Below are 12,302 nucleotides of genomic sequence, written 5' to 3' on the forward strand. Positions count from 1 at the left end.
TACATAAGACAAGTAGTGACAGAGGATTTAAAGCCCCACGTGTACTAAAGAAGAGCAAGTTGGCAATTTTCAAACTGACTCTTTCCTACCTTTAAACTGGTTTAACCACATCAAGTAAGAGTAATGTCAGCTAATAAGGAAAAGGTAAACTGTGCTAAAGTGTCCAGAATTCAGCCTCCATAGCAAACATCAATTTTCAGCCATTTCAACTAAGACTTTTCTTATGAGAAACCAAAAAAAAATGATGATGTTGATGAAAGTTACCTTTACTTTATTGGAAATGTGAAAAAAAATAAAAATGCTGCTAATTTCATAAAATGTTTGAAACTAACTTTGTTTTTATAAATAAAATTAAAACTTTAGAAAAGGATAGAACAAGTAAAATTTGTTTGAAGTTTAAATTTTTTTTAAAGTTTTAATTATAATTTATACTGTTAAGAATTATTCAAAGTTTTTCAACCTTTACAGATAAACTTTGGAGTATTTAAATGGACATGTTTAGAAAACTGTACTACTTTAATTTTATTGCCAGCATTATGCTTTTGTTCTTGATAGAATCATCTTTGTTTCTTCTTTTTACATCCCAGTTATAAGCCCTGGCCATATTGACATCTGTGGTAGTAAAGTGATCTTGAAGAAAGTCAAGGTCTTTCTCAAGCGAATCAAGATTCTTTGTGGCAGTCAATAAATTCTTTTCCAACAATGTGTGAGCTTCATCAATATATTCAAGCACTACATTAGCCTCCAACCACAGACACACTTTATCAGTAGGAGGAACTGAAGCTTTGCAGTACAGGTTATCAGCCAGTAAGGGTCTGGTCCCCAGTGAGTCGGTGGACTCTCTTTCTTCTGCATGTGTTTAGAATTTCTGAAATCTGCTAGTTTCAGGAATCTGACCTTTCAGCCTTTTTTCTTTTGAGCAAGTCAAAGTTCCATAAACTTATACTTTTGGTACTGTTCATCTAGTTTCTTTAGTACTGTACCTGTAGTCTCATTCCTAGGCTGTTTCAGGAGGGAGTCTACATTAGTTGAGCTACTGCCCATTCATTCCCTACAGCCACTTCTCCTAAGCCACAACCATCTTTAGTGGCTGCCATCTTAAGGAATAGCTTGTCCAGCTATTCTTAGTGTTATCATTTCGGTGAAATTCCATGCATATTTTTACTACCTTAGTTGTTTAATTGCTTTTCAATATACATATCTTCATAAAGATTGCATTGTAATTTGGCACTGAAATACAGATAGTAATAACAAGGCACAGCTTGATTTTAATGAGGTTCTTTATCTTTGGATAAATGGCTACAATTCCATATCTTCTTGGAAAGAAACGACCAAATTCATTATACCTGTGCAGTTTAAGGTAAGGTCCAGAGATCAGTAGCTTATTAGAAATGAAGAGTTGTAGGTCCCCACCCACACCAACTAAGTAAGAATCTACATTTTAACAAGATTCCCATTGAAGTTTGAAAAGCATTGCTTTATACAACTTCATATAGGACAACCCATATATAGAAGGAGCTGTGTTAAATTTTCTTCCTGTGAGCTACGCAGTGTTAGAATGATTTTTATGCTTCGGTGCTGTTTGATCTTATCTACTAATTTAATATCATGTGCAAATTATATTAGCATCCCATTAAATTCCCTCATTCAGATCCTGCAAATGAAAAACTGTTCAGAACAACTCCAATACATTTATTTAGAAGTCCCTACTATGTAATTTCCTCTGCCTGAATGGATATATTCCAACGTGTTATCTTTTTCTTAATACATTTTTAATTAAAAACAGTCTAAATGGATACTTCAAGCACATTACTTAACTCTTTTTGCATTATATTCCTTTTGTTAATTTTCCTCATCCCAAATATGTGTGCGCTATCATTAATATTCAGTTGACTATGATTGTTAATGGTTTTGCGTCTAGTTATTTTCTTACTGTTTTATAAATTGCCAAATTACTGATTGCCTTTTAAGGAAATAAATGTCTACAAAAGGCACATATATAAGATATGCTTTGGAAACCTTATATAAATCAGTGTTGGACAGAGTTCTTAGTATGCACACAGTAGTACTCACTGCCACTTGTCCCAGGGTTCTATTAAGTGGTAAGGCTATTTCATAGATCCTTGGGAACTACACTATGAAACTGGGGGCTCCTCGGAGCCTTTTCCTCTTCCTGTGCATTCAGGAAACCACCATTAACAGGCTTCGGCTCTAGGACCACATCATCTCTGTCGTGCTCCCTGAGAGGATGGATGGCCTGTACCCTGTCAGTTCCCTGTTAAAGTCACACACAAGCACAACGTATTGGTACAGCACAAAGCACATTCCAATCTCTAGTTGTAAGGGAGTCAGGAAATAGACCAGAAGGGGCTTGGTATTGGAGTTGACTGAGCTGATGCACGTGTCCTGCAAAAAGTCAAATAATAGCTTCTACTACTGTTAATATCACTGAAATTCTCAATTACAGAAAAATTCATTGTGAACTGTGGTAATAGAGCATTTTAAATACCCTGTGGTATCATATTTATCGTATAATGTACTTAAGGAAACTTGATTGATAAAACTAATGATTTGAACATATTAGGGTGAAGTGCAGATTCTAGAATATATTTGGAGATGCATTTCTGTGAATATCAGGACCTAAATTATTTCTAAAATTCTTTTGGACTCTTACATGACTTTCACAAACAGCTATTTAAAAAAATGTTTAAAGGAAGCCCTTAAAAAAATTTTAAACAGATGACTACAAGATGAGTCAGTGTTGAGGGCTTTTTTAAAAATTAAAATTCTTAATGAGGTAATTACAGATTCTCGTGTCCTTGTAAGAAATAACACAGAGATTCCATGTGCCCTTTATCCAGTTTCCACCAATGGTTTCTTCTTTAAGGACTGTAGTACAACATAGTAACCCAGATAAGTTGATACAACTCACTGATCTTATTTACACTTCCTCAGTTTTACTTGTACTTCTGTGTGTATGTGTGTTTAATTCTGTAGTTTTATCACATGTAGGTTCATGTACCTGCTACCACTATCAAGATACAGAATAGTTCCTTCGCCTCAGATCAGTAGTGTTGCCCCCTTTTATAACCACACCTGCCTCACTCCATCTCACCCCCTGGCAACCCTACTTGTCATTTCAGAACGTCATATAAATGGGATTACACAGTATGTAATCTTTGGGATTAGCTTATTCACTTACCATAATTTTCTGAAGGTACATCTAAATTGTTGATGTATCAACAGGTCTTTTAGAGTGTTGATTTACATCTGGCGTGTTTCACATGTTGGATGGATCAGTTGTGTCTGTTCAGGTCTGTCTCCCTCCGTTGTGTGGAGTTGGTTATAAACTGGCACTAGAGGCCACACTAGTGGTCACACTTAGTGACCACAGAGCACAGGAACAGGTTGTGATGCTGTGATAACCAGTTATCCACACCTTAAAGAAAAGGAAAATTCTCTTTATATCTGAAGGTGTTTTCCTGTCAAGATGAGTCCTGGTTGTTTAGCTGAATTGAGACTCTCACATCTTTTCACTCCAGTCAGCGTATTGGTGATTAGCACTTTCAAGTAAGACATTGTCAGCCTCGCCTCTACTGATGTTTGAGGGATGATGGGCTTTGACAGCTGAATTCAAGAACTATTATTCATGGTTCTAGTTTGTGGAAGGAAGTTGATTTCTAACCTGGGTTATCACAAGCTATGAATTCACATATCCAAAGATCTGGTACGGTCAAAACTCCAAAGGCACTGCAGGCTGTCTTCAGAGTAAGAACAGAGTTTCCTGCCCTGAAGCTGTTGTAAGGCAAGGTACAGCCATTTAAGAAGTTAAACTAAGAGCCCCAGGAAGGCAGATAGCACTGCACGTTTTCTGTTGCTGAATTCTCGGCTTCCAGCACAGTGCTTGGTACCAGCTAGGCACTGGGATAATGAAGGGAGGGAAGGAGAAGGCAGGCTTTTAAGAAATAACAATGCACAGTTCTTTTGGTAGGAGTGAGCACTACTACAGAGTAATAGTGAAGGGTGTGTGGGGTGTTTGCCATGAAGGGAGGTGATGGAAAGACGGGAGTGTGCCACCTTCCCCCTCCAGGAAAAAAAATTCACACCATGAGCTCTCCATCCAGGAGTAAATAAGCCTTGTATTTACTATTTCCTCTGCTGTACAGCCACTCGTTTCCCAGAAAGCTTGCTTCATTCAGGGCTCCACTCAGATATAAACGCCTCAGAGAGGCCTTCAGGGGACGTCTTGTATAAGGTAGCCCACCCTCTTCCCTCGTCCCTTCCCCTTTGATCACTCTCTAGTCCCTTTCTCGGCTTTATTTTTTTCACCACGTCTGTAATGATTTTCTGGGACTGCCTTTTTATTTTGTCTGTCTCCCCCTCATCTAGAGTGTCATCTCCCAGAGGGCAGGGACAGTCTCTTTCGCCCACTGTTACATCCGCAGTGCATAGGTCAGTGCCTGACGTGGAGCAGTAACTCCGTGTATGTTTGTTCAGTGATTTAACTAGTTTGTGTGAGGCTTTTCTTTCGAACACATGTCCCAGATTTAACATGTACAAGCCTCTTCAGACTGACCTCTGCCACCATTTGACATGTCCCATCATTTGTTGAACATTTCCTTGCTTCTTGGCAAACAAGCATTCCAGGCTCATTTTGTACTTTCCTTGCCTCAGCCCCCAGATCAGCTCTTTTTCCAAAGAACTATGGATTTTTTTTAGCGAAGGATGGTATTTAGAATCCACAATCTGAGTGGTAAGTATACCATTCATTGGCATTTGCATGTTCTTTGTTCCTCAAGCCCTCTCTGTAATAGAGTGTGTGTGTGTGTGTGTGTGTGTGTGTGTGTTGGGGGGGGGGTAGTCTCCCTTTGCACACGGGGTATGTTCCAGGACCCCCGGTGGATTCCTGAAACCATGGATAGTGCCAAAACCTATATACACTGTTTTTCCTATGCACACCTTTTCACTTAACCAAAGCACTTCAGGGCTTCTCTTTGGCATATTCAAATCAACAGCATCATTACTCTGGTACTTTGGGGCCATTACTCTTAGTAAAATAAGAGTTACTTGAACACAAGCACTCTGATACAAGAACAGTTCATCTGATTATTGAGATGACTACTAAATAATTAACAGGCAAGTAGCTTATAGTATATTAAAAACCATGAGTTCATGCCAGTAGATCCAACTACACAGGGTGCATTCTCTCTTTTCATTTTGGTAACTCCTTTTGTAATAGTGAGAAACCTGACTCACTATCCTTAGTATATGTATTTATTTACTGATTAGTCCTCCCTTCTGTAACTGGTCTTGCATCACCACCATCTACATGCCTTCCCTACATGGGTGCCCTCCCACCATGCTTGGGCTCTGACTCAGCATTGGACTATTTCAGTCTCCCCAAACAATGCTAATATGCAGCAAAGATAGAGCACCACTGAGTTAGAAGAAAGACGAACCCACATTATGTGATGCATTATTAAGTGAATGGCAGGTTTTTAAGTCAGGTTTGGTTTGGGGAAATAAATTCTTCTGAAGGACGTGAAATTTAAAGAGAAGACTCAATTTTACCAATATACACTTTAAAAGATCAGGGTGAAAGCACAGCCTGTCTCCTGGAAAGCTTTGAAAAATATTTGTTTTGGAAGTAAATTTGCTTGTAGTGAACATGACTTTCAGTCCCTTTCTCCGAATTACCTGTTTATAGGGAGAAATATTTGAAAAGATTAGTTGTTTTTTTAAGAATGTGTCTCACTAAAGAGTTACTGCTATTTTTCATTGCATTTTTGAAATAAACTCTTAATTTTAGACTAGCCATAGAAAGATACAACAATGCTTTGTAAAGCATTAAATATTTATTTAAATAGGAGATATGCATGCTGTGTTTGCTCTTTTCCTGTAGTCAGTTGCACTTTAAAATATGAAAACCAAGTTACAGTAACTGGGTCATGAAGAACCCCATCTTTTTCTTTCCTTTGCATCTAGAGGAAGGAAAGGGCTCTGGATGCCAAATGTAACAGGACCTGTGGTCAGCCTACCTTAGATGATCATCATCCATCTTGCCAATTTCCGTAAATCTATTAATGCACAGCTGTGAGTGGGTTTTCACCAAGAGCTCCATGCTGAGACTGATGTACGCATAATCTGACTCCAAAGAAATCCAGTTCTAACCTAAGGAAATTTCAGTAAAGTCTCTTTCATGATTGTATTTTTAAAGTTTTCATGGAAGTTACCTGTAAAGTAGGAATTGTGCACATTAGGCTTTTGTATACTTATGTCTAGAGAGTAAGCAAGAAAATGTGAATGTGGACAGAGCCACTAAAAACTTCACATGTCGGTAAACTCTTGGGGTTTTGTTGTTGTTGTTCTCCTCTTCTGTAAGTACAGCATTAATTAATTACCTGTTCATGAGAGCTCACCTCAGTGTTGATCTTCAGTTCCTTCTGTATAAGTGAAGTGATTTCCACTCCCCAATGAGTCCTTCAGGAACTGTCTTTGTAATTTTTGCTGTATCTGCAAACCTTTACCTTAACATTGGTCTTTAATTGTCTGACTTCTGGCCTTTTTCTAGATATCTATGAAGCCATGGATTTGATATGTTGATCTCCTAAAATCACAAGTACTGCAGGCTGTATCTGTTTAGAAGTTGGGGACCTGGGAACTAGATCTCCAGCCATCCTCCAAGTTCTGAAATTCAGTTAACATGGCATCTGGGGTCTCCTGCTTTGAGCTTTGAAGTTATGCCAGTGGTTGCTTATACGTTTTCTCCAGTTGATACACAGAGTGAAAGTTAGCAGCTTTCTATATATATTATATTAGAATATATATTAAATTATATTCTGTAGTACGTGAGAATGAATATTAAATTTTACTTTTCAAATGTGAGGTATAAATTATGTTATCTTAATTTCTTAAGATTTAGCACATTTATTCAACTAAAATTTTATTGTGTATCTTTTATTTTTTATTTTATTCCATTTTATTAATTTAAAAATATATTTTATTGATTATTGCTATTAGAGTTATCCCATTTTTCCCCCTTTATTCCCTTCCATTCTCCACCCCTCCCCCCACCTTAGTTCATGTCTGTGAGTCATACATATAACTTCTTTGACTTCTCCATTTCCCATACTATTCTTAACCTCCCCCTGTCTCTTTTGTACCACCATTTATGCTTCTTATTCCCTGTGCCTCCCCTTATTCGTCCCCCTCTTCCTCCCCATTGATAACCCTCCATGTGATCTCTATTTCTGTGAATCTCTTCCTGTTCTAGCTGTTTCCTTAGTTCTTTTTTGTTTTCACCTTTTTAGGTTCGGTTGTTGGTGTGAGTTTTTTGTCAGTTTACTGTTCATAGTTTTTTATCTTCTTCTATTTCTTAGATAAGTCCCTTTAACATTTCATATAATATGGGCTTGGTGATGACAAACTCCTTTAACTTGGCCTTATCTGGGAAATACTTTATCTGCCCTTCCATTCTAAATGAAAGCTTTGCTGGATAGAGCAATCTTGGATGTAGGTCCTCGCTTTTCATGACTTGGAATACTTCTCTCCAGCCCCTTCTTGCCTGTAAGGTCTCTTTTGAGAAATCAGCTGATGGTCTTATGGGAACTCCTTTGAAGGTAAGGTCTCCTTTTCTCTTGCTGCTTTTAAGATTCTCGTCTTATCTTTAATCTTGGGTAAAGTAATTATGATGTGCCTTGGTGTGTGCTTCCTTGGGTCCAACTTCTTTGGGACTCTGAGCTTCCTGGACTTCCTGGAAGTCTATTTCCTTTGCCAGATTGGGAAAGTTCTCCTTCATTATGTTTTCAAATAGGTTTTCGTTTCTTGGTCTTCCTCATCTCCTTCTGGCATCCCAATGATTTGTATGTTTGAACATTTCAAGTTGTCCTGGAGGTTCCTAAGTGTCTCCTCATTTTTTTGAGTTCTTGTTTCTTCATTCTTTACTGGTCAAATGTTTATTTCTTCCTTCTGGTCCAAATCATTGATTTTGAGTCCTGGTTTCCTTCCTGCCACTCTTGGTTCCCTGTGCATTTTCCTTTATTTCACTTTGTATAGCCTTCATTTCTTTCTTTATTTTGTGACCATGCTTAGTCATTTCTGTGAGCATCGTGATTACCAGTCTTTTGAACTGTGCATCTGATAGGATGGCTATCTCTTCGCCACTTAGTTGTATTTTTTCTGGAGCTTTGATCTGTTCTTTCACTTGGGCCTTGGGGGAAAAAAAATGTTTGTTTTTTCTAACAGGCCTGTTAGTAGTAAGGGGCAGAGCCTTCCTTAGGTGTTCACCAGGGCAGGGCAACCCATGTGGCTGCACTGTGTTGCTGTATGTGGGGGAGGGGTCTGAGAGGGGACAGTTCTGCTTGCTCCACTCTCTGCTGGCTTTCAGTCACTTCTCCCACTTCCCACAGTCAAATCGGGCCCTTCCAGTGCTGATTCCCAGGTGGGTGAGTTTGTGTACATTCTAGGACTCTGGGTTTCTCCAACAAACTCTCCTGTGAGGCTGGGAGTTTCTCCTGCAGCCTCAACCCCCACAGATGTTTACAGTCAGGTTTTGAGGCTTTATTTCCCAACGCTGGAACCCTGGCTTGTGTGATCTGTCTTGCTCCCCAGTTGTTCCGGAGTATACACATGCGAATGTGGGACCGCCCACTCTGCCAGCCACTGCCTTGGTACACGTCCTCTCCTCTCCAGCTTCCCGTCTCTGCCCCTCCTACCCGTCTGGATGAATGTTTCCCCTTTAATTCCTTGGTTGTTGGACTTCCATACAATTCGATTTTCTGGCAGTTCTGGTTGGTTTTTTGTTTTTAAATTTATTGTTGTCATTTTGGTTGTGTGAGGAGGCAAAGTATATCTACCTATGCTACACCTCCATCTTGGCCAGAAGTCCTATTGTTGTGTATTGTTTTTATTTTAATTGAGGGGAGGACAGCCTGATTCAGATGCGCCAGGAAGATGCAACAGTGAACTCACCCAATAAAAAATACCTTATATATAGGACACTTGGTACCTGCCTTAAAAACACAAGATGTAGAACGTAGAGTGTTATACTAATCACTCTGAAAATGTTGTGCTAAACATCTAAATTATGATAAATACCTTCGTACCATAATTAAATTAACATGTTCTGTGTTATTTGTGAAGAATATTGCCAGAAGCCAACTGGATGTTGCCATATTTTTAAAATACTGGATATTTAAATCAGGTTCTTTGATGAGTGGAAACACCCACATAGTGTGTATGTGTTCTTTTAGGAAGATCTCATAAAAACTCACTTTAGCCCTGACCAGGTGGCTCATTTAGTTGGAGTGTTGTCCTGTGCATTAGAAGGTTGTGGGTTTGATTCCTAGTCAGGGCACATACCTAGGCTGAAAGTTTGATCCCCATCCTGGGTGCATATGGGAGGCAGCCAATCATTGTTTCTCTCTCCCCACCTCTGCCCCCCTCCCCCCACCCCCAGAACCTTGGTTGAAAGGTTGTTGTTGTTTTTAAGTCACTTTAGGCCCTGGTTGGGGTGGCTCAGAGGATTGAGTGCCGGCCTGTGAACCAAAGGGTCACAGGTTCAATTCCCAGTCAGGGCACGTGCCTGGGTTGCAGGCTAGATCCCCAGTAGGGGACTCCTGAGAAGCAACTGCACACTGATGTTTCTTTCCCTGTCTTTCTCCCTCCTTTCCCCTCTCTCTAAAAATAAATAAAATCTTTTTTTTAAAAACCCTCACTTTAATGTATTTCTTTGAAAACAAACTTAATGTTATGTTTTGCAAAAGGGGTGACAAACCAATATATGGGGATAACTAAATGTGGTGAGTTTTTGCAACCTCCTAGTTTAAGTAAAATAATGTGTTCTCCTTGGTCACTGAGATAAAATGTTGCCTTGTACACCATCTACAAGCTTTTGATTTGCCACAAATAACAGATATTTAACCTTCTGGTGTGATATTCCTTTAACAGAGAGAAGGAGCAAGAAAGGGAAGAACAGTTAATGGAAGACAAGAAAAGGAAGAAAGAGGATAAAAAGAAAAAAGAAGCCACTCAGAAGGTGGGTTTAATCAAATATATCTATTAAGTAATGCTGCTGATTTTATGAAAACAACAGTAAATAGTATTAAGAAAGGCAAAACAGTTACCATCAGTTGAACTCTGGTCATATTTCCCTGTTTGTATCATAATTAATTTCCATTTTCTTAAGCAAGCTTATAGAATAACTTCAGAGTTGACATAGTTTGCTCTGCTATTCTCCTTTTGATCCATCTCCAGAGTTGTCATTTGTATGAGCCTGCCTTTTGATAATTTCATAGAGAAACATCCCTTGCTGAGGATCTGGGGAAAAGAGATGTTAAAAGGAAAAAAGGGCAGACAGCTGTCAATTATCAAGACTGGGCTGGAGTGTTTGTCTGATGGGCTTTTGGAGCAGAGAGGGCTTGACTCCCTTTCCCTGCTCCCTTTGCTGCAGAGCATGCCCCTCTGCCTTGGACATTGTCTGGGCTCATGTCTGAGCCCACCTTGCCACTCCTTTACTTGTTGCCTCATGTGGATGGTGGCTCGGCAGGGTTGCTTTAATCCTTTTTTGGGAGGCAAAATAATTTTCCTTCAGTTCTTGTTACCACTGTCTGAAGAACATGGGAAGCAGGGCCTCACTGTGAAAGACAGGCTTAAGGGTCCCTGATGTGGTCCCAGGTTACTGAAGATAAGTTTTCAGAGGTGGAAACTGTGGAAAGGTTCATAGGGAACTCTAGATTTAGAACAGACTCAAGGCAGTCAAATACAGCCCATGAAGGTAAAAGGGACTCCGCTAGTTTTCCCAGCACTGTTGGTTGTAGTGTTTCCCATAGTTCAGTTTTCCAAATTAATTAAAATTGGATAATTTATGAGTGCCTGCATTAAAAGCAATACTGGAAATATTTTTTTAATTGGATTGCCTATAACCCTGCCACATGAAACCTGTGAAATATAATTTATCTTTTCTACATGGCGTAATTAAAAGAAGTATTCATTATTCTTTGGTTCTGTAATAGACAGTTAATGCTCTTTGTCTGCTTTCTATTGTTTCTGTTTCTATGAATAGTGGTGTGCCCACCGTCATGTCTTCATACTACCTGGGTGCCTGTGCTCCTCCTAACCTGAGCTTGTTAGAAGTGTCTTGCATGACAGCAAAGAGCTTGACTAAAGTTGTCAGATAATGACCCAGATACCTTTTTTCATACCTCCTTTTGGGTATGCAGCCACTTGCACATTATTGAGGTTGTGAATAGCAGCTCCACCAGCCGTAGGGTGTTAGGAGCATTGCCCCTGTGCCCTGCACATGCTGACCCTCCAACTGGAGTGATAGGAGAGTGAACCTCGGTAAAAGCTTTCTTTCTTTTAGGGCATTCATATTCCATTTACTAAGTTGGTACAAAAATTGGGTTTTGCAGTCTGTGGGAGTGGATGGTTAATGGGCTGGACACTGGGGAACTTGAAAATGCCAAGTAAAGCAGTTGACTAGGATCTGTGCAGTCCATTCTTGTTCTTCACATAGACAGTAGTGTGTTCTCTTAAACCGAGCGTCGGCATCTAGAAACCGTTAATACGATAGACATCTGTAAACTTGCGTCATGGACCCTACTAATAGAAAAATGATTAAAATTAAAGATGGTTTATGTTTACTGTTCAAGAGTGAGTCGGGATTACCTATGCAGAGAATGTAGTCTATTCAGCTGGATGATCTCTGTGTGCTTGCATCTGCATCAAGAGTTGGTTAAGATGTTTTGGTAAAGAGAAAAATCACCATAAATAAAATTTCAGATGGTTAATTATGAACAATAAAAATCCAGTCATTTTGTTCAGAAATGTTCTAGATTGGCTGACACAGGATCTAGACCCACACGTGGTCTTTGGTATTGTTTTATCATACTAAACCATTGTGAAATTTCAGAATGAAGTTGTGATTTAGCAGTTTTAAGGAGAGAACAAAGCTTACCACATGATTGTCTTAGTGGTTTTCACCTTTATTGTAGAGATGACACCTCAGCTAGGAGGCATAAAATGTGCTATGATGCAAAGAATTGTATAGAATGTGCCAGAGGTTCTACTATGCAGTCCTTCAGCCAGTCAGTCAGCAAACATTTGTTGTGCTTCTTAGCCCTTCCACATCTTTCTCGCTGCCTAGCCCATTGCTTTATGATCATCTCTTTGCTTCTGTCTTCCTCTAATTGTAAGTTTCCCAAGGTTCCTGTTTATATTTCCAGTAACCGGGATGGTGAGTGCCTGGTGCGTGATAGTCACTCAAAAAATGTTTGTTAAAAAGTGACTGGTCAAGAATGAGT

At 39.3% G+C, this 12,302-nt stretch overlaps 1 protein-coding gene and 1 pseudogene across 3 annotated transcripts in view; one reads left to right on the plus strand and one right to left on the minus strand.

The window, feature by feature from the left end:
* Positions 1-399: 399 nt before the first annotated feature.
* Positions 400-5,720, minus strand: LOC118499190 (annotated as a pseudogene).
* Positions 5,721-9,769: 4,049 nt separating this feature from the next.
* The window catches only part of TNRC6B (trinucleotide repeat containing adaptor 6B), a 72,889-nt gene continuing 70,356 nt past the window's right edge, over positions 9,770-12,302 (plus strand). Inside the window, exon 1 of one of the 3 annotated variants that reach the window (XM_036019654.1) lies at positions 9,770-10,036. In XM_036019654.1, coding sequence (XP_035875547.1) covers positions 9,980-10,036 — 57 coding nt within the window. In that variant the 5' untranslated portion in view covers positions 9,770-9,979. The remainder of the gene's footprint in view (positions 10,037-12,302) is intronic. The other 2 variants (XM_036019653.1, XM_036019652.1) reach the window with 2 other exon arrangements.

This window comes from Phyllostomus discolor, chromosome 2, assembly GCF_004126475.2.
Source record: "Phyllostomus discolor isolate MPI-MPIP mPhyDis1 chromosome 2, mPhyDis1.pri.v3, whole genome shotgun sequence".
In the NCBI taxonomy this organism is placed as follows: Eukaryota; Metazoa; Chordata; class Mammalia; order Chiroptera; family Phyllostomidae; genus Phyllostomus; species Phyllostomus discolor.